This window comes from Schistocerca cancellata, chromosome 2 (genome assembly GCF_023864275.1).
Source record: "Schistocerca cancellata isolate TAMUIC-IGC-003103 chromosome 2, iqSchCanc2.1, whole genome shotgun sequence".
Taxonomy (NCBI): Eukaryota; Metazoa; Arthropoda; class Insecta; order Orthoptera; family Acrididae; genus Schistocerca; species Schistocerca cancellata.
Genome location: NC_064627.1, coordinates 412,535,567 through 412,558,763, shown reverse-complemented (window position 1 = coordinate 412,558,763; position 23,197 = coordinate 412,535,567). Strand labels below are relative to the sequence as shown.

The following is a 23,197-nucleotide window of genomic DNA, read 5'->3' as shown; positions in this document are numbered from 1 at the left end:
CAGGTCACACCAATATTCAAGAGAGGTAGTAAGAGTAATCCACTAAATTACAGGCCCATACCGTTAACGTCTATATGCAGTAGGATATTAGAACATACATTGTGTTCGAACATTATGAATTATCTCGAAGGAAACGGTCTATTGACACACAGTCAACATAGGTTTAGAAAACACCGTTCCTGTGAAACACAACTAGCTCTTTATTCACACGAAGTGTTGAGTGGTATTGACAAGGGATTTCAGATGGATTCCGTATTTCTGGATTTCCAGAAGGCTTTAGACACTGTACCACGCAAGCGATTCGTAGTGAAATTGCTTGCTTATGGAACATCGTCTGTGACTGGATTTGTGATTTCCTGTCAGAGGTCACAGTTCGTAGTATTTGACGGAAAGTCATCGAATAAAACAGAAATGATTCCTGGCGTTCCCGAAGGAAGTGTTATAGGACCTTTGTTGTTCCTTATCTATACAAACGATTGGGGAGAAAATCTGAGCAGCCGTCTTAGGTTGTTTGCAGATGACGCTGTCGTTTATCGACTAATAAAGTTAACACAAGATAAAAACAAACGGAAAAACGATTTAGAAAAGATATCTGAAAGGTGCAAAAAGTGACTGTTGATCCCAAATAACGAAAAGTGCAGTCATCCACATGACTGCTAAAAGAAACTCGTTAAACTTCGGTTACACGATAAGCAGTCTAATATAAAAGCCGTAAATTCAACTAAATACCTAGGTATTAGAATCACGAACAACTTAAGTTGGAAAGAACACATCGAAAATGTTGTGGGGAAGGCTAACCAAAAACTGCTTTTTATTGGCAGGACACTTAGAAAATTTAACATCTACTAAGGAGACTGCCTAGAATACTGCTGCGCGGTGTGGCAGATAGGACTGACAGAACCATCGAAAATTTCAGAGAAAGTCAGCACGTTTTTATTATTGTGAAATATGGAGTCACCGAAATGATACATGATATGGGCTGTAAATCATTAAAAGAAAGGCGTTTTTCGTTGCGACGGAATCTTATTACGAAATTCCAATCACCAACTTTCTCCTCCGAATGTGAGAATATTTTGTTGACACCCACCTACATAGGGAGTAAGGATCACCACGATAAAATAAGGGAAATCAGAGCTCGTACGGAAAGATGTGTTCGTTCTTTCCGCGGGTTATACGCGATAGGAATAATAGAGAATTGTGAAGGTGGTTAGATGATCCCTCTGTCAGGCTCTTGAATGTTATTTGCAGAGTATCCATGTAGATATAGATTCCGTGATAGCAAATCACGAAATTCTCGCCACCCCAAATTAATGTTGAGTCGAAATTCATGCTCTTTCTAGTCTTCATTCGATATTGCAAGGCGTAAAATAAGTTCAGAACTGGAACACGTTTAGAACTCTGAACAGATAGCCCTCTAAAAGATTACCGCACTCGAGCGGTCGTTCACCCTCCAGAAATCAATGACGTTCGCGACTGAAACCAACAGTTACCTCAGGCTCTTGTCGGATGTAGCAAGAAACCCCTTGAGTGCGACGTCAGATTGTCTTTAGTATGGCTCACCTGAAAGTGTTACGTTGACAGGAAAAATAATAGCTGCTAATGACTCGCCATACAATAGTGAATCGGGTTCTAGACAGAAAATGTCCGGGATATGCTATGGGATGTACGTATCACGCTTCCCAAAACGGGTATCGTCGACTTTCAAGAAATTATCAAAACAACTTGGCCCTGGACACCGAACGAAAAACAGCGCACGATAGTGGCAAGAGGTTCGCAGCACAAGATCGAAGGTGAACTACTTCGGAGTTTAAAACAGTGCAGAACGTTGAGCTAGGCATTCAGTCGCAGAGAATACGTGTCGAATCATATTGCTATGACTGGATGATAATTGATGGAATGTGATGGCATGCAACCAACTACTGAACTGTCGTGGAGCATACTGTGAAACGCTCTCCTTTAGGCGTAGTTGAAAGGCGCACGGAAAAAATGGAAGCTGAATTGGTCCAAGGGTTTCAGGTGGTATGAGATGCAATGTCACACGCTTCTGGAAGGATAGTCCCCTCTAAGAGAGTAAGATTTTTATACAGAGACCAGGAATGAAACAAGTTACTTATACCAGCTATTGTCAAAAAGAAATTATCATGCCACAGATGTTCTTACCCCATTTTCCCACTACTGCTTGCTGTGACGTAGCATTCACTACAGCCCTTGCAAAATAATGCACATGTGAAAGAACGCAACTTCACATATAGCAATAAATAATTTCCAGCCAATTACCATCCAGATTAACAGTCGGAACAATTGTATATGGATGCGTTAAGACATAGACGGTAGATGAACTTCACCAAATTCTCTTGGTACCTCTAATTTCGAGGGTACGTTTTATAACCATTTCCTCTTCAGATCCCGACTGGTCGGAGCAACAATCCACTGCTTTCCTTGAAATCACTGTAACCTGGCACGCACAATTTGATGTAACGTAGTGCGTCACTATCATGCATATCCTAGAAATTGTATCGAGCTTCCTTGAAACGCGCGAAATCCATGTTTTTTAAGAGCGCAAACACAGTTAGATTTGATCACCACTTACATCAAACAAGAGTAAAACATATGAATGGAATGTTATCAACTCAGACCCCTTACACTAATTATAAACAACAGTTTGCTCATAAATTCAGAATTCTCGCGCTTGTTCGCTTACGTTAAATAATAGTAAAAAGTTATTAGATATTTGCCTGTGCTGAATTCAGGGGCCGAGACATTCATTACAGTAACACAGTAACGCACGGCACTTTATACTTAGTGAAAAGGTTGCTTTTGTTGCGGCATTTTCTTTTAAAGCTGTAATTTTGGTGTGAGGTTAACCTGGACTCGATGAAAGTAGTTAGCAAAGAATTGAAGAGTTCGAATATTAAACATCTTCACACGCAACTATTGTGTAACGCTTACCAGATTTCACTGCCAGGGCATTATGGTTTTGCAGCTGGTGGATTTAAGTGATTCATTTCAACATTATTTGTTCTTGTTGCTGTACTACCAGCGTGTACCAAGTGCCAAAGTAGTGAAATAGTGTAACCTAACAGTTAGGCCAGTGAACCAATGACTCAAACAAAACGTTCGGACGCAAAGTCTTAAGTCTTCTCGACATAGTCTTCTATGCCCATCATAATAAACAACGGGAAACAGCTCCACACCAGGAGAGACCGGTGGTCATAAATTTCTGGCCAACCACAGCCCCCTCCACTAGTTAAATGTTCCTCAACTGCTCCAGCAGCTAACAGTACACGAAAATGCCTGTTAATTTAGTTGGAGGAGCAAACATGATCGAAATAAGTTGCAATACGTTACATACAAAACAAAGAGGTGACTTATAAACAAAATACAAAGTAATTACTCAGTTCGTGTAGCCAAACGTAACCATTATTGCCAGCCTTGGTGTTTCTTGTACATGTTGTATACAGATAAACATTGTAAACGCCTACTCTTTTCTTTAAATACCTCACTATTCTGTTCAGGACTCTAGTATCGGCAGCCGGCGCTCGCTACCATGGAGGCATTAAACCCAGAATACTGCACCAAGGTCAACATACAGCTGCGCCAAGCAGTCTCAGAGACGCTGGACAAAGTATGGCCGTGGCTGACCTTCCCTGCACGCGACGACGGCCGCCCTCAGCGTGTTCTGCATCTCGGCAGTAAGAGCGGTGACATTACGAAAGGAGTGAGTATGCACACAGTACGGCAGGCTTAGGGCTACAGTGCACGCCAAAGAGAGTTAGGGTATCCATGTCACAGGTGGCAAAGTGATTGCTGCTGATGCAGAAAAATTGCAATGAAGTGTAGCGCCGTGCACGCCGCCAGAGGCGCTGGGTTTATTCGCACGAAGTGCGGATCATTTGTTCCTTGTATTGTCACCTTTTGTACGTTAAGTCTTCTATCTCTCTAACCTGTGTGGGTTTCATGTGTTCAGTAACGCTAGCAACGAGCAACTAACCGACCTCCCCTCCCCTCACCCTGGGGATCGTCACTCTTTGATGGGTTAGTGCTTGGCTACCACTGTGCCCAGCCTCCGACCTCTGCTCCATCTCCGTTCCCCCCCCCCCCCCCCACCCACCCACCGCCACCCTAGGGATCGTCACTCTTTGACGGGTTAGTGCTTGGGTACCACTGTGCCCCAGTCTTAAGAGCATTTTTCCCTTCCTTGCTGCATGTCTATCCTCTTGATATCATCTCTCCCCCCCTTCCCATTGGGAACAAGTTGAGGGGTATTTTTGGAAATGTTCTGCATTCTGTTGCTGACGTGCGAACAGTCTCACCTTTGTTTTTCGCTTCCTTTTCCTTCCTTTGTTTAGTTTCTCTTCTCGTTCCTCCACTTCGGCGTTCGAGGATCCTTTTCTTCCTACCTGTGCGCTCCTAAAGGCCGGCCCATGCGTCTGAAACGTAACAGGTGACTAGGTAACGCGTAATTCCCAGCCCCAGGTCGACAGGCATGGTTCGTATGTAACCCCTGGTACTGGCCAGACCCAGGGACTGTTGATTGCCTGAGCTGTAACCTTTACAAATTGCCGATTGGTCCCTCCATCAGGTGTTAGGGAGGTATGACCTGAGGTGTGAACAATCACCTACAGTGGGCGTGCCTCCTCCTGAGGGGGGGGGGGGGGACAGTTGGTTCCTCGCGATTGGTCAATAATCTTCTCAATCAACGTCTACAAAACGTAGATGCAATGAGGGTAAAGACGCAAAGACCCTTCCGCTGCACTATGGTTCCTCCTGGTCTCAAGTGCTGAATACGGTCAGTCCTTTGCCATGGTAAATCCGTTTATTATTCAGAAAACTGTAGATGCAATTCCTGGCCCTGTCAAATCCTGCTCTCATTTACGAAATGGCACTTAGTTTTTGGAGACTACCTTTGATTCTCAAGCACAAAAACTGATTGCTGCTTCGCTTCTCCACAGTTACCCTGTTTGTGTCTAGGCCCATAGATCTTTGAATTCTTCCTGTGGTGTAATTTACACCAGGCTGCTCGATGGTCCAACAGAGGCCAAAATACAGTCTTACCTCCCTGCTCATGGTGAAATTGCCATTCATCGTGTAATGAAAGGCAGATTCCTCCTTAGTTCCCAAATAATTACCCAAATAATTACCCAAATAATTACCCAAATAATTACCCAAATAATTACCCAGATAATTACCCAGATAATTACCCAGATAATTACCCAGATAATTACCCAGATAATTACCCAGATAATTACCCAGATAATTACCCAGATAATTACCCAGATAATTACCCAGATAATTACCCAGATAATTACCCAGATAATTACCCAGATAATTACCCAGATAATTACCCAGATAATTACCCAGATAATTACCCAGATAATTACCCAGATAATTACCCAGATAATTACCCAGATAATTACCCAGATAATTACCCAGATAATTACCCAGATAATTACCCAGATAATTACCCAGATAATTACCCAGATAATTACCCAGATAATTACCCAGATAATTACCCAGATAATTACCCAGATAATTACCCAGATAATTACCCAGATAATTACCCAGATAATTACCCAGATAATTACCCAGATAATTACCCAGATAATTACCCAGATAATTACCCAGATAATTACCCAGATAATTACCCAGATAATTACCCAGATAATTACCCAGATAATTACCCAGATAATTACCCAGATAATTACCCAGATAATTACCCAGATAATTACCCAGATAATTACCCAGATAATTACCCAGATAATTACCCAGATAATTACCCAGATAATTACCCAGATAATTACCCAGATAATTACCCAGATAATTACCCAGATAATTACCCAGATAATTACCCAGATAATTACCCAAATAATTACCGAACCTGATGTGCTGCTACGACTTCAATCGTTTCAACCAGATGAGAACATACTGTCGACACCCAGCGAAATGTCACCTGTGGTAGGTATATGCACGAGAGCGATTGAGCGATTGTCCACCTCCTCTGCTGTATCAGCTGCAATGGCGCCATGCCGCCTCCTCTCTGGAGTGTCCAGTGTATCTTGATGAATGGGCTGTTAAAGAGATCTGGATAAACGAAAAGGTGACTAATCCAGTTGCTTGCAAGTTAGACTAGTTGTAAACACTGCATTCTCCCATCTGGTACCTATAGTTCTGTTGTTGTTATGCCTCGCTCCATGAAGGACATGGCCACACAGACATGCGACCTCCAGTTCACCTCTGAGGTCGTGAAATCGCCCATTGTTAATGTAGCACCGCCATCCCACCCCCCTTCCAGCTATCCAACAAGCTGTCAAACTCTCGCCTGAACAGGTGAAACCACCAGCTCCACAACCGGTTTGCCAGAAAGGACAAGAGTACTCCTGTGAAGACTTCCTCTATCCCTCCAGCCTAACACCAGTCTTCATCTAATCGGAAAGGCTCGAAGTACGCCACCAAAGGCAAACTGTCTTCTCCTTTGCCACCTTGAATATGAATTTCGATGGTGTCAACATGTGATAGCTTAGCCTGGTCAGACTCAGTGTCTCCAGTGCGCACCAACAACCGTTTTTCGGCGTTGGACTCGACCGACCGAAACCACGAGCAAGCTGATGCTACTATGGACCCCACATAGCAGGTTCCTCCTGTGCTTTATAGTAGCGCCTCTTACCCAACTGTCACTCGGCAGCCGCCTTCTCTTATAAGGGTAGATTTTGTGTGCGGCGTTCTGCAGTTGACAATCTAGTTTTTGCCCATCCATGTCATCAATGGTTTTCTGCGGCAATCCCAGACTGTGGCAGTGTTTTTCGGTTTGTGGAATGCCTAAGACACCTGCTGGAGAACTGGTATCCTCCATAATCTTTAAACGTGGGGCTTCTGTGGGCGCCTGCCCTGTTTCCTTTGGGCATTTTTACAAGACAGTCTGCCTGAGCTTCATTCTTTTTGCTATCGCCATTAACACTATAATGGCCTCAGCTCTATTTGTTGACGATTTTGCCATCGACTGCAAATGTCCATGAATTAGTCTCACTGAAGGGCGTCTTCAGCGCTCTCTTCATCGTCTTTACTCCTGGAGCATCGACAATGGCTTTCGCTTTTCCGCTAACAAAACCGTCTGTATGAATTACTGGCGGCACAAATCGTTTCTCCCACAATCTCTACATTTTGGGCCTGTTGCCCTTCCGTTTCTTGAAACTACGAAATTTCTAAGGCTCACCTGCTGTGGGTCTGGGGGTTAAAATAGGCCCAAGGTATTCCTGCCTGTCGTAAGAGGCGACTAAGAGATGTCTCATACGTTTCGCCCTTTGTGATGGTCCCATATAGGGTTTGACCCCCATTTCTCAAAATTTTCCTGAAGAGCGAGCCAACTGGGGAAGGGCATCTCATGTGGTGCATAGTGTCAATGTGCTGAGACCTCTCGCATCCTTTGTCGACGTGGATCTGTATTTCCGCTCATTATCCAGCTGTTGGGCGAGGTCCCCCTCTGTGTGCGTTTTCCTCCAGCTGGGCAGTATCGCTGTGCTGTCGACGATAATGGACTTCTTAGCTCGCTTGCGTCTGATATCCAGCACGATAGTCAGTCCATTGTGGTGGAGCCACCATGCATCCCGTTGGTTGTAGCCCCCTGACCACACAGGGATCGCTCTGTTGATGCCTGTGCTCTAATTCCCCACGTATGTCAAGGGGTAGATTCCATCCCCCTGGGCATAGACTCCCAGAAATGGCCATTGTGCTTGCCAAAAGCAGGGGCTGTTCCCATTACAATCACGCCTCAGAGCTTAAATGTGGTCCAGGGTATCATATTTCGCAAGTAACTTTTTTGCTGTCTGACGAGTTGCGCGCCAACTTAGTGACTAAGAGTTCATTTCGTCTGGCATGTTCGTCGGAATCTGAGGATAACTGGGTTGCCACTGGTGCCTTAATCTTGGGCTTTGAGGCTGACACGTTACCCAAGAAGATAAAGGTGATTTTCTACTGCAGTGACGTTCAGCCATATATCGCTCTCCCAATGTGGTGCTTAAAGTGCTGGAAGTTGGGCCATGTCTCCCTGGTGTACTTCCAGCATTACATGTTCAGATTGTGGACGTCCATCCCATCCCAATACTCCATGTGCTCCACCTCCCATCAGTTTAACTTGTGTAGAGTATCATTCTCCTTCCTCGCCAGATTGCAGGATTTTAGTCAGAGGAAAATCGTGGAATACAAAACATTGGACTGACAGACCTACACTGAGGCCAAGAGGAAATCAGAGCGCCTCCTTCCTGTGGCTATGACCTTTTCTACCACCACCACCACAAACAGTGGTAGCCCCATCTGCTCTGCAAATTCCAGTTGGCTCTCAGAGCTGGAAGACTACACCTGCCCCCTTGATGGTAGGGGCACTTCCCTCCCTGTTGCTCCTGGACCACCTACCTTAAGAGCACTGTCACCCAACCATCAGGGACACCAGTCCCCACTTCTCAGCCAAAGAAACGTAAGTCTTAATCAGCTCCTCTCGTTAGGAAGGGGTCCCTTCCCAAGTTTCTTCTAGTGGAAAAGATACCAGCCAGTGGATGAAGTGCCCAGAATCAGCTGGTTGTAGGGCTTCACGATCATCCTCAGTCCTGGAGATTGAATTTGTTAAGCCCCCCATCCAGAGATTCCCAATGAGCACAGAGACCCCCAAGACCAAGGGACTTCGGTGACACCTACACCACCGCTGCCTACAAGCTGTGCATCTGAGGATGAGATGACTTGTTGTCTGCTGAGATCCTAGATCTCACCAGACTATCGCAATGGATATAGCTTCTTCAGGAAATAAGTTGGTGGCTGCAGATGACCATGAGGCATAGATTTCCTCATGGTGTTCCATGCCTTTCCAGTCTCACGATCACACAATCCACCAGTGAAATTGTTGCGGTTTCTTCCACCAGCTGGCTGAGCTATGGCAACAAGTTTTACACTTGCTTTCTGCATTACCCTCCAGGAAATTGATTCCCAGCCATGCAGAGCCCAGTCCTTCGCTGCTATAGCTGATACTATAAGAACTGATGCGACTATTATAGTGTCAGGTGGAGTTCGTCCGTCCTGATCTCGGTATGTAGTAAACCTGTGGCCCTTCAAAACCCCTCTGGAAGCTGTGGATGTCAGGATAAGGACGACACACGAAATAACTGTCTGCTACATGTACTCCCTCCAGATGGTGCGGTATACCTGAACATGTTGGCTTCACAGAATAAACTCCCTAAACCTCTCTTTTTGGGAGATATTAATGCCCATAACCCCTTGTGGGGTAGCATAACGCTTAATGGCCATGGCAGTGATGTCGAAAATTTACTGTACCAACTCAACCTCTGCCGCTGAAATACTGAGGCTGCCGTGCATTTCAGTGTAGCTCATGGTAGTTATTTGGCTATTGATTTATCAGTTTGCATCCCAGGACTTCACCCATCTACCCACTGTAGAGCATCTGACGACCTTCAGTAGTGACCATCTTCCTGTCGCTCCCCTGGCATCTTGTACATGGATGCCTGCTCAGACGGGCTTTAAACATTAAACAACACAGACTGAGTAACCTTCACCTCTGCTGTCACCGTTGGATCTCCCCCACATGGTGCCATTGATGTTGTAATTGAGTGGGTCATACAACGATAATCTCTGCAGTGGGAAACGCGATCCTTCGTTCTGCAGAGTGCCCCCTGGAGAAAGAACGTTCCTTGATCGGCGGAAGTCGCTGCGGCAATTAAAGAGCGTCGGTGAGCTCTACAGCGACATAAGTGGCACCTTTCCCTAGAGCACCTTACAGCTTTTGTGTGTCTCCATGCCCGCTTACAAAACGACGGAAACAGAAGTGATGCGAGAGGTACTTCACGACCATAGGATGCCATACATCACCTTCCCAAGTGTGGATGAAGATCAGAAGTCTTTTTGGATACCAGACCCCAACAGGTGTCCCTGACTATAACATCATATGCGCGCTCTCTACCGACGCAAACGGGATTGCTGGGCACTATTTTCGAGTCTCTGCGTCGAAGAACTACCACAGACACTTCAGCAACCTCAAACGGCGGACTTCCCAGTGGGCTCACGGTTCTTTCATGAGTACGTGCTTGGCGAGCACGGGGCCCTGAGCTGTCGCAGCCTTCATGCTTTCCAGGACCGCATTTCCTTGCCCTTCCCCTTCTTTCCACTCCTTGCTCCTTCTTCGCACTCTCCTCTCCCTCTCTTGGTGGTCTTGCATAGGTTGGCCCTGCTACCCTCCTGGTTATGTTGGTTTTGCCATTTAGTTTTGTTGCATAGTCACATCCTTTTCTTATTCCCTGGTCCACCTGTTGTGTTAGACCTCCATTGCTAGATTTCTATTCCATAGTGTGAGCCATTTTGGGAAGAGCACCTTACCTAGCGTCTCCGACATGGGCATCCCTAGTTGATTCCACCTTTTCTTGCACATCATTGTCTGATGCTAGGGTGCATAGCCAGCATGGTAGCCAGCCCATGTGGTGGGGTCGCTATGTACCCATATGGTTGAGCCCCCTGAATGCACAGGGATCACATTCCTGATACCTGAACTGTGACCACCTCATGTAAGCCTAGCAGTTGTTTCTTTTCGTCCTGGAGCATCGGAACTCCTGGCAATTGCTGCCGTACCAGATGGCCCTTGCTGTGGCTGGGTGGCGTCTGTGAGGAGAGCCCCTGATCAGAGTGGGTGGTATCGGGGCGGAAGTTAGGCAAATGAAACACATATGGGTCCAGAACTCCGGCCATTCTTCTGCGGCCGTCTTTCTGCATGGAACTGATTCTTTTAGTGCTGCTTCCCCTGCCCCTTCAGCCTTCCCTTCCATAGCTACCTCCTGGGAGGACGGTCAGGCCAGTCGGCTAGGGGCGAAACCTTTCCCCCGCTATCTGGTTTGCACCAGGACTGACAGATTCTTACATCTTTACCAAACCTTTATTCTTTGTGGAACACATTGAAGACAAGTTTGGCGAAGTGGATTCCCTGAGCAAGATGTGGTCGGATTTGTTGCTGATCAAAACTGCTTCAGCCACCCAGTCTGCGGCCCTTCGTACCTGTAAACATCTTGGCACAAATTCTGTGTCCATAACCCCCCCCCCCCCCCACCAGTCCCTAAATGTGGTTCAAGGTGTGATTTTTCACAGGGACCTCATCCTTCAAACTGATGAACTTCAGGACAATCTCGGACGGCGGAGTGTTCACTTTGTTCGTTGTGTTCAGAAGGGTCCAAAGGACAATCGCATTGATTCTGATGGCTTTATCCTGGCGTTTGGAGGGGATACCCTCCCTAAGAAACTATAAATTACCGTTTATTGATGTGACGTGAAGCCGTACATCCCACCGCCTATGAGGTGTTTAAAGTGCTTGCCTTTTTGGACATGTCTTCCCGCTGTTCACAGGCCACTCTGTGGTGACTGGACGTCGACTTCATGAGGGAAGTCTTGTGTTCCCCCTCCTGTGTGTGTTAATTGTCATGGCAATCATTCTCCACATTCACCAGATTGCTCAGTATATACGAGGGAAAAGAAGATTCAGGAATATAAGTCCCTTGATCGTCTAACTTACACTGAGGCCAGTAACTAGTATGCTCGTCTTCACCCCGTGTCCATGATGTCTAGTTATCCTTTAGTTACATATTCACCCCCTCTCCCCCTTCCTTACCCAGTCCCAGACCCCTCCCTTCCCCTGCCCCTCCACTATGGCTCCCACACCACCTCCTCTGGGCGCTGTTCGCCCTCCCCAGCCGGAGAAGTGTCACACTTCTTCGGCGTCTGCCAGTCAACGGCAGTCCAGGCAAAAGGTCTGCTGCCACATGACAACCGCAAGAATCATGGTCTGTCGGCCCCCCAGTTGACCGATCTTTCTGTTCCCGATCTTACTGCAGCTGGCTCCATTATGCCACACAGCCCTCCTTCATCTCAAACAGAATAGAAGAAACGTAAATCCCTCGACAAGGAGCCTCTGGTGTCACCATAGGCCCCTTCCCCGGTTTCACAACCAGATTGCGACCAATTGTTCATGATGTCGAGTCCTCCTTGTTGGTGACGGGTGGTGACCTGGTGGCATGACTGGCTTTAGCGTGTTCAATCCCCATTTGAATCATCGTTCTGTGGTTATTGACTGGAATTGTAATATATAATACCGTCACCTTCCGGAGTTGAAATCCCTTATTTCGTCTTACTCGGCAGCTCGTGTGGTCTACATGAATCTCAATTTACTGATCATCACTCACCGACCCTCTGTGGGTTCCGTGTTTCCTGTCGAAATCTGGTTAGCCCTGAGGCCTCGGGTGGAGTTCGTATGTTGGTCCATACAAACGTTGCTAGTGTGTGGATTCCTCTTCAAACTACATTGGAAGCGGTTGCTGTTAGGGCCCACCTGGACTCTAAGGTCACGGTTTGCAATCTTTATCTCCTTCCTGACAGGACTTGTACACCTGCTACCTTAACTGCTCTTCTGTAGCAACTTCCTCCTCCCTTCCTCCACCTCGGGATTTTAATGCTCATCATCCCTTGTGGCGCAGTGCATTTCCATCTAGACCAGTTTATTGCAGACCACGACTTGCGCCTTCTTAATGATGGCTCGCCTACTCATTTCAGTGCTGGTCATGGTACCCTTTCTGCCATTGATCTTTCTTCTCCCTCCCTCCTCCTTTCATAACACTGGTCACCATACGATGACCTTCGTGATGGTAACCATTTCCTGTTGATTCTCTCGCTCCCTTCCACTCCCTGATGGACAGGTTGCCTCGTTGGTCTTCCCAACGCGCCGATTGGCCTCAATACACTGCACAGGTCGTGTTTTCTCCCTCTTTGTCGGGCTGTATTGATGACGTCCTACGTGATGTCTGACGAGATTGTTTGCGCTGCTAGCCTTGTCTACCGCGCTCATATGGACTATTTCATTGCAGGCAAGTCCCATGGTGGAGTATGGCCATTGCCATTGCCATCAATCGCCGCTGTCAAGCTTTGCAAAACCATAAGAGGCATCCATCCATTGCCAACCTTATTACCTTTAAACGCCTCCGCTAAACCCCGTTTCTTACTCAAACAGAGCAAACGGATATGTTGGGAATGATTTTTCTTCCCTCGGTTCTACTATCCCCAGGTCAAGGATATGGGCTACACTTCGCTCAATCCAAGGTTGCCATCGTCTGTCCATCCTCCCAGGCCTTCACCTCCCAGATAGCCTTTGTACGGACCCATTAGTTCTTGCAGAACATCTTGCGACCCATTTTGCAGTGGCCTCAGCATCAGCCTCCTATCCAGCTGCTTTCCTTCACCTGAAACAGCGGGCTGAAGCTACCACCTTATGTTTTACCCCCTTGTGAGTCAATCTTAAAACGAACCTTTTACTGAATGGGAATTTCTGCTCTATCTTCTCATGATATGGCTCCTGGCCCAGATTCCATTCATAACCAACTGCTTAATCATCTCCGTGCTCTACTATGGCAACATCTTCTAAGGGTGTTCAACAGTCTCTGGCTCCAGGGTGACGCCCCTTCTCAGTGGTTCCTGTCCTTAAGCCTGGTAAGAACCCCTATCTCTTGACAGCTATCGGCCAATTAGTCTGATCAATGTTGTTTGCAAGTTACTTGAACGGATGGTAGCCTGTTGGCTGAATTAGGTCCTCGAATCTCAGGATCTATTGTCCCCTTACCAGTGTTGCTTTCGAGAGGGACGGTCTCCCATCGATCATTCACTTCACTTGGAATCGGCAGTTCGGCAGGCTTTTTCCCAGGGCTGCCATTTGGTTGCAGTGTTTTTTGACCTTCGCAAGGCCTATGACACGCTCTGGCGCCATAACATCTTACTTCCCATTCATCAGTGGGGTCTTTGGGGCCCACTCCCGATTTTTATCCGCTGGTTCCTGTTCCGTCGGTCGTACAGGGTTCTTCTGACCCAGGAGTCGGGCATCCTACAGGGTTCCATATTGAGTGTACTTTTTCCTCATTGCTATCGATGGACTTGTCGCCTCTGTCGGTCCTTTGGTCGCCCCTGCCCTGTATGTGGATGACTTCTGCATCTGGGTTAGTGCCTCTTCGATGGCCTCTGCAGAGTGGCAGCTCCAGGGAGCTATACGGCGTGCCTCTGCATGGACCCTCTCACATGGGTTTCAATTATCTCCTCTAAAATCGCGGGTACTCCACTTCTGTCGCCGTACTACGATCCACCCTGATCCAGAGCTCTACCTCGATGCACAACGATTGCCTGTGGTCCCACAGTTTAGTTTCCACGGTCTTCTTTTCAACAACAAGCTCACTTGGCTTCCCCATATCAGATATATGAAGGTAGGATGTTTCCGTAAACTCAGTATCCTTCGCTTCCTTGCCCACTCCTCTTGGGATGCGGACTGCTCCCTCCTTCTCCGTCTTTATCGTGCTGTAGTTCTGTCTCGCTTGGACTATGGTTGTCAAGTTAATGGTTTGGTTGCTCTTGCCACACTGCATGTGCTGGATGCAGTCCACCATCGTGGTATCTGTTTGGCCACCGGTGCCATCCCTACTAGCCCTGTTGATGGACTCCTAGTTGAAGCTGGAATCGCCCCCCTTTCTGTTCAGCGGTCCCAGCTCCTGGTGTCTCATGCGCTCGCTGTCCGTACCTACCCTACTCATCCTTCCTATTCTATCCAGGTCAAAGACCATGGACGTGGCCCACCTGATTCCAGCCCTCGGGCGGGTTCACTGGTTGGGCTCTGTCTTGCGTCTCTTTGCCATGATTTTCAGCTTCCTTCTTTGTCCTGTCTTCCTCGCTCCCTCCTCCTCCACACCCCCTCCTCTTAGTTCCTCAGCCTCGAATTCGGATGGATATCCGCCGAGATCCGAAAGATTCCATCCCCCTGATGGTGTTTCGTTCCTTTTTCCGCCAAATTTTATGGGAGTTTTTGGATGCTGTTTTTTTACACTGATGGCTCTAAATCTGCTGATCATGTGGGATATGCCTTCACGTCCTCTGTCCGAAACGAAAATCATCTGCTGCCACTTACATGTGGGGTGTTTACTGCGGAATTGATGGCAATTTCCCAGGCCCTTACCTTTATTAAACAGTACCAGCTCAACCGGAGTTTCGTTCTGTACGGAGTCACAGTGGCCTCTGGCTATTGACCGGGGTTTTTCGCGCCATCGCTTTGTCTCTGCCATCCATGACCAACTCGCTGATACTCACCATGCTGCTTGTTCTATTGACATCCTTTGGGTCCCTGGCCATGTGGGTATCCCGGGTATTGAGCTCGCTGATCGTTTGGATGGGGGAGCAGTCACATACCCCCCGTTTTCTGTAACCCTCCTGCATCGGATTTACGGCTTCACATGAAATCCCACTTCGCATAGTCATGGGCCAATTCATGGGAGGCTACTCCCCTGTCCAATAAACTACGTGCGATTCAGGTGACACAGGCCCATGGCGTTCTTCCTTTCACCTCTCCCGAAAGGACTCGACCACACTATGTCGTCTCCGCATTGGCCATACCAGGCTGACCCATGGTTTTCTTCTGTGTGATGAGCCGCCCCCACTTTGTGGTTATGGAACCTGCCAGTCAGTAGCCCACATTTTAGTTGAATGCCCCCTTCTTTTGGCTCTGCAGGCTATGTACAGACTCCCCACACTTCATCTTTGATGTTGGCTGATGATTCCCGGATGGTCGACCTGGTTCTCGGTTTCCTCTGGGAAAGTGGTTTTTATTCTCAGTTTTACGGTTTTTAATCTCTCTGGTGTTGGAGCAGGGCGGTGAGCGTTGGGTATCTCCCACTGTAAGCTGTGTTCGGAGATTCCCGACTCCCCTCCCTCGCCATGACCCTCTTTTCTTCCCCATTTACAGTTTTTCACTTTTTGGAATTGGTTAGTCTGCTTTTCCAATACGCACTTCTACATTCTAGTGGTTGCACGCTTTTAAGTCGCAGGTGGTCTTGCCTCTACTGCTTCAGAGGTGGTTTCCTGCCTCTAGCATAGCATTTGCGTCGCTCTGTTGCTGACTTTCCTCATTTTGTTTTTACCATTGACGACACGACTGCACTTTCACGTTTTTTAGCCCTCTTATCGTTCTGACTTTCCTGAGATGTCAAACTATCTTAATGGACCTCATTTGAAATAAGGAATTGATGACCTTGCTGTTCGTTCCCTTCAACCCCCAATCAGACAGCGGATGGGAATAAATACCTCTCGTTCATTAAACGCCACAGTGAACCCTATAACGCCTCATTCAGAGTGGGAGCTCCTCAGCCCCCTTTGACATTTATCACTGCTCCTGGGTTGGATCTAATCCAGTCAGATGATCAAACATATCTCGTCTGACTAAAAGCGGTATCCCTCGTCACTGTCAAGCAGATATGGTGCGATGGCGTATTTCCATCGCAATGGCGGGAGAGTATCTTTGCAATGCTAAAACCTGGTAAAAGTGCGCTTGATGTAGATAGCTGTCGGTCCGTCAGCCTCGCCAACGTTTGCTGTAAGCTGCTGGAACGTATGGTGTCGGCCATTGAGATTGGTCCTTCTGTCAGGTGGCCTACTTGCGCTGTGCCAGGGTCGTTTCCGCCAGTGTTGCTCTGCTACTGATAATCTAGATTCCCTAGAGTCCGCCATCTGAACGGCCTTTTCCAGACGCCAACACCTGGTTGCCGTCTTTTATTTACGAAAAGTGTATGACACCTTCTGGCGACATACCCTCGCCACATTTTGTGTATGGGGCCCGCTCCCGATTTTCATGATAAATTTCCTATCAGTCAGTATTTCACCTGCCCATATTGATGCCTCCCATACTTCCCCAGTGTTAAGGATAATAACATTACGCAGGGCTCTGTAAAGAGTGTATCTCCATTTTTAGTGGCCACTAAAAGGCTAGCAGCAGCAGCTGTAGGGCCGTCGGTCTCCCCTTTCCTGTATGTGGATGACCTCTGAATTTCATGTTGCTCCTCCAGTATTAGTGTTGCTGAGCGGCGACTACAGGGAGCCATTCACAAGGCGGTCATGGACTCAAGCCAACAGCTTCCAGTTCTACCCATGAAGTTGTCTCATACACTTCTCCCCCCCCCCCCAGGGGGGTCCACAACTCTTTTGTGGATACGTGCGTGGCGAGCACGGGGCCCCAAGCCATTACAGCCTTCTTTCTCTCCAGGGCTGCATTTCCTTTCCCTTCCCGCTCCTTTCCCCTCGACCTCTCCTCTCCCTCTTGGTGTCCTTGCTTGTGTTGGCCCCGCTATTCTCCTGGTTCTGTTGGTTTTCTAATTCGGCTTTGTTGCATAATCATCTCCTCCTTTTGGCATTTCTTGGTTCCCCCTCTGGGGTTTGACCTCAATTACAAAATTTCTCCTCCGTATTGTGAGCCATTTGCGGAAGAGCACCTTACCTAGTGTCTCCGACTTGCGCCCTCCTAGTACATTCCATCTTTTCTTTCACATCGTTGTCTGATGCTAGGGTGCATAGCTAGCACGGTAGACAGCCCGTGTGGTGGGGTCGCTATGTACCCTCTTGGTTGAGCCCCCTGAACACATAGGGATCACACTTCTGATACCTGAGCTGTGACCTCCTCATGCATGCCTTGGAGTGGTTGCTCGTCCTCATGGAGCATCGGCACTCCCGGCAATGGCCGCCATGCCAGATGGCCCTTGCTGTGGCTGGGTGGCGCCCGTGAGGAGAGCCCCTGATCAGAGTGGGTGGTATCAGGGCGGACGCTATGCAAATGAAACGCATACAGGTCCAGAACTCTGGCCATTCTTCTGCGGCCGTCTCTGTGTGGAACTGATTCCTCAAGTGCTGCATCTCTTACCCCTTCGGCCTTCCCTTCCATGGCTACCCCCAGGGAAGAGGGCCAGGCCTGACAGCTGGGGCAAAACCCTTCCCCCGTTACATAGTTTGCACAAGGACTGATGGAGATACTTCCACCAATACCAAACCTTTATTCTTTCTGGAACACATTGAAGACAAGTTTGGCGAAGTGGACTCCCTGAGCAAGATGCGGTCGGGTTCGTTGCTGATAAAAACTGCTTCAGCTGCCCAATCTGCGGCCCTTCATGCCTGTACCCATCTTGGCACAATACCTGTGTCCATTACCCCCCCCCCCCACCAGTCTCTAAATATGGTACAAGGTGTGATTTTTAACAGGGACCTCATCCTTCAAATTGATGAGGAACTTCGGGACAAACTCGGACAGCGGGGTGTTCACTTTGTTTGGCGTGTTCAGAGGGGTCCTAAAGACAATCGTATTGATACTGGTGCCTTCATCCTGGAGTTGAAGGGGATACCCTCCCTGAGAAAGTTAAGATCAAAGTCTATCGATGTGATGTGAAGCCGTACATCCCACCTCCTATGAGGTGTTTCAAATGCTTGTGTTTAGGACACGTCTTCCTGCTGTTCACAGGCCCCTCTCTGTGGTGACGGGACGTCCACTCCATGAGGGGAGTCCCTGTGTTCCCCCTCCTGTCTGTGTAAATTGTCATTGTAGTCATTCTCCACGTTCACCAGATTGCCTAGTATATAAGAAGGAAAAAAAGATACAGGAGTACCAGTCCCTCGATCGTTTAACCTACACAGAGGCCCGTAAGAAATATGCACGACTCCACCCTGTGCCCATGACATGTAGTTATGCCTTGGTTACATCTTCACCCCTTCCTTGCACCCCCACCCTTCCTTGCACCCCCACCCTTCCTTGCACCCCCACCCTTCCTTGCACCCCCACCCTTCCTTGCACCCCCACCCTTCCTTGCACCCCCACCCTTCCTTGCACCCCCACCCTTCCTTGCACCCCCACCCTTCCTTGCACCCCCACCCTTCCTTGCACCCCCACCCTTCCTTGCACCCCCACCCTTCCTTGCACCCCCACCCTTCCTTGCACCCCCACCCTTCCTTGCACCCCCACCCTTCCTTGCACCCCCACCCTTCCTTGCACCCCCACCCTTCCTTGCACCCCCACCCTTCCTTGCACCCCCACCCTTCCTTGCACCCCCACCCTTCCTTGCACCCCCACCCTTCCTTGCACCCCCACCCTTCCTTGCACCCCCACCCTTCCTTGCACCCCCACCCTTCCTTGCACCCCCACCCTTCCTTGCACCCCCACCCTTCCTTGCACCCCCACCCTTCCTTGCACCCCCACCCTTCCTTGCACCCCCACCCTTCCTTGCACCCCCACCCTTCCTTGCACCCCCACCCTTCCTTGCACCCGTTCTCCTATGGGTGCTACTCCCCCTCCCCAGCCGGAGAAGTGTCCCACTCCTTCGGCGTCTGCCCGTCAAGGGCGCCTCTCCCGGGATGCCCCTTCCCAGTACCTTCCAGGCCAAAGGCCTGCTGCCGCGCGACGACCGCGACGACCGCGAGAGCCGCTGTCTGTCGGCCCCCCAGGTCGCCCGGTCTCTTTCTGTTCCTGATCTTGCTGTTCCTGATCTTGCTGCAGCTGGCTCCTTCATGCCACACAGCCCTCCTCGATGTCAGCCTGAACGGAAGAAGAAACATAAGTCCCGGGACAAAGAGCCTCTGGTGTCACCAGAGGTCCCTTCCCCGACTTCACAACCGGATTCTGACCTGTCGTTCATGGATGTCGCCCCCTCCTTGTCGGTGATGGGTGGGCACCCGGTGGTATGACTGGGTTTTTTAGTGTTCAGCCCCCATTTAAACCATCGTTCTGTGGTTCTCCAATGGAATTGTAATGGATACTATCGTCACCTTCCAGAATTGAAATCCCTTCTTTCGTCCTACTCTGCAGCTTGTGTGGTTCTCCAGGAACCTCGTTTTACTGATGCCCACTCACTGTCCTTCCGTGGGTTCCGTGTTTTCTGTCGAAATCGGGTCGGACCCCTGCGGGCTTCTGGTGGCGTTTGTACATTGGTCTGTACAGACATTGCTAGCAAGTGGATTCCTCTTCCAACTACATTGGAAGCCGTTGCTGTTAGGGTCCACTTCGACTCTGCAATCACAGTTTGCAATCTTTATCTCCCTCCTGACAGGACTCTTACGCCTGCTACCTTAACCGCCCTTCTTCAGCAACTTCCTCCTCCCTTACTCCTCCTTGGGAATTTTAATGATCATCCTTTGTGGGGCAGTGCCTTTCCATCTAGACTAGGTCTTCTTATAGACCAATTTATTGCAGACCACGACCTGTGCCTTCTTAATGATGGCTCCCCTACTCATTTCAGTGCTGGTCATGGTACCTTTTCTGCCATTGATCTTTCTCTTTCTTCTCCCTCTCTCCTCCCTTCATTACACTGGTCACCACACGACGACCTTTGTGATAGTGACCATTTCCCGTTGATTATCACGCTCCCTTACCCCTCCCCGATGGACAGGTTGCCTCGTTGGTCTTTCCAACGCGCCGATTGGCCTCTATACACTGCACAGGTCGCGTTTTCTCCCTCTTTGTCGGGTTGTATTGATGACGTCCTACGTGACGTGTCTGACGAGATTGTTCGCGCTGCTAGCCTTGCTGTCCCGCGCTCATCTAGACTATTTCGTCGCCGGCAAGTCCCGTGGTGGAGTACGGCTATTGCCATTGCCATCCGTGATCGTCGTCGATCTTTGTAACACTTTGAGGCACCCATCCATAGCCAGTCTTACTACCTTTAAACGCCTTCGCGCTAAAGCCCGTTATTTAATCGAAAAGAGCAAGCGGATATGTTGGGAACGATTCGTTTCTTCCCTGGGTTCTACTGTTCCTCTGTCACAGGTATGGGCTACACTTCGCTCTATCCAAGGTTGCCATCGGCAGTCCACCCTCGCAGGCCTTCACCTCCCAGACGGCATTTGATCGGACCCATTCGTTCTTGCAGAACATCTAGCGACCCGTTTTGCAGTGCCATCAGCGTCAGCCTCCTATCCAGCTGCATTCCTTCATCAAAAACAGCGGGCTGAAGCTTCCACCATGTGTTTCACCCCTTATGAGTCAGAATCTTACAACGTACCTTTTACTGAATGAATGGGAATTTCTTTCTACTCTATCTTCTTCCCATGATACGTGCTCCACAACGGCAACATCATCTTCGGGTGTTTAACTGTATCTGGCTCCAGGGTGACTACCCTTCTCAGTGGAGGGATAGCATTGTGGTTGCTGTCATTAAGCCTGGTAAGAACCCCCTATTTGTTGACAGCTATCGGCCAATTAGTTTGACCAATGTTGTTTGTAAGTTACTTGAATGGATGGTAGCCAATCGGCTCAATTGGGTCCTCGAATCTCAGGATCTATTGTCCCCTTACCAGTGTGGCTTTCGAGAGGGACGGTCTCCAATCGATCATTTACTCCGCTTGGAATCTGCAGTCCGGCAGGCTTTCTCCCAGCGCCGCCATTTGGTTGCAGTGTTTTTTGACCTTCGCAAAGCCTATGACACGGCCTGGCGCCATCACATCTTACGTACCCTTCCTCAGTGGGATCTTCGGCGCCCACTCGCGATTTTTATCCGCCAGTTCCTGATCCATCGGTCATTCAGAGTCAGTTGGTACTGCTTTTAGTTCTCCACGGACCCAGGAGACGGGCATCCCACAGGGTTCTGTCTTGAGTGTCCTTGTTTTCCTCATTGCTATCGATGGACTTGTGGCCTCTGTCGGTCCCTTGGTCGCCCCTGCTCTGTATGTGGATGATTCCTGCCTTTGGGTTAGTTCCTCCTCGATGGCATCTGCAGAACGGCAGCTCCAGGTAGCTATACAGCGTGCCTCTGCATGGACCCTCTCACATGGGTTTCAATTCTCTCCTCTAAAATGGCGAGTGGTCCACTTCTGTCGCCGTACTACGATCCACCCTGATCCAGAGCTCGCTCTCGCTGCACAAAGCTTACCTGTGGTCCCACAGTTTCGTTTCTTGGGTCTTCTTTTCGACAACAAGCTCACTTGGCTGCCCCATATCAGACTCCTGAGGGTAGGATGTTTCCGTAAACTCAACGTTCTTCGCTTCCTTGCCCATTCCTCTTGGGGTGCGGACCATTCCCTCCTCCGTCTTTATCGTGCTCTAGTTCTGTCTCGCTTGGACTATGGTTGTCAAATTTATGGTTCAGCTGCTCCTTCCACACTAAACGTGCTAGATCCAGTCCACCATCGTGGTATCTGTTTGGCCACCGGTGCCTTCCCTACTAGCCCTGTTGATAGTCTCCTGGTTGAAGCTGGGATCCCCCCCCTTTCTGTTCGGCGGTCCCAGCTTCTGGCGTCTTATGCACTCAGTATCCGTTCCTCTCCCACTCATCCTTCGTATTCTATCCTGTTCCCAGACCATGGACGTCACCCACCCGACTCCCGCCCTCGGGCGTGTTTACCGGTTGGACTGCGCCTTGCGTCTCTTTGCCGTGATTTTCAGCTTCCTTCTTTGTCCTGTCTTCCTCGCTCCCTCCCTTCCACACCTCCTTGGTTAGTTCCTCGGCCTCGAATTCGGATGGATCTCCGCCGAAGTCCGAATGTTCCATCCCCCGGTGGTGTTCCGTTCCTTTTTCCGCCAAATTTTATGGGAGTTTCGAGATGCTGTTTTTTTACACTGATGGCTCTAAATCTGCTGATCATGTGGGGTATGCCTTCACGTCCTCTCTCGGAACGGAAAATCATGTGCTGCCACCTACATGTGGGGTGTTTACTGCGGAATTGATGGCAATTTCCCAGGCCCTTACCTTTATTAAACAGTCCCAACACAACCGCGTTTTGTTATGTACGGACTCGATGAGTGGCAGTCTTGCTATTGACCGGTGTTTTTCGCGCCATCCTTTGGTCTCTGCCATCCATGACCATCTCGCTGATATTCACCGTGCTGCTTGTTCCATTGACTTCCTTTGGGTCCCTGGCCGTGTGGGTATCCCGGGTAATGAGCTCGCTGATCGTTTGGCTGGGGGAGCAGTCACTTACTCCCCGTTTTCTGTAACCCCTCCTGCAGCGGATTTACGGCTTCACATCAAATCCCACTTCGCACAGTCATGGGCCACTTCTTGGGAGGCTACTCCCCTGTCTAATAAACTTCGTGCAATTAAGGTACACCAGGCCCGTGGCGTTCTTCCTTTCGCCTCTCCCGAAAGGACTCGACCACACTGTGTCGTCTTCGCATTGGCCATACCAGGCTGACCCATGGTTTTCTTTTGCGTGATGAGCCACCCCCACATTGTGGTTGTGGAGCCTTCCAGTCAGTAGCCCACATTTTGGCTCTGCGTGCTAAGTATAGGCTCCCCAACACTTTACCTTTGATGTTGGCTGACGATTCTTGGATGGTCTCTCTGGTTCTCGGTTTCCTCTGAGAAAGTGGTTTTTATTCTCAGTTTAAAGGTTT

General features: G+C 49.0%; 1 protein-coding gene across 1 annotated transcript in view; it reads left to right on the top strand.

The window, feature by feature from the left end:
• The first annotated feature begins 3,523 nt into the window (after positions 1-3,523).
• Positions 3,524-23,197, top strand: part of LOC126146027 (juvenile hormone acid O-methyltransferase-like) — a 93,716-nt gene continuing 74,042 nt past the window's right edge. Inside the window, exon 1 of the mRNA XM_049915595.1 lies at positions 3,524-3,718. Coding sequence (XP_049771552.1) covers positions 3,548-3,718 — 171 coding nt within the window. The 5' untranslated portion in view covers positions 3,524-3,547. The remainder of the gene's footprint in view (positions 3,719-23,197) is intronic.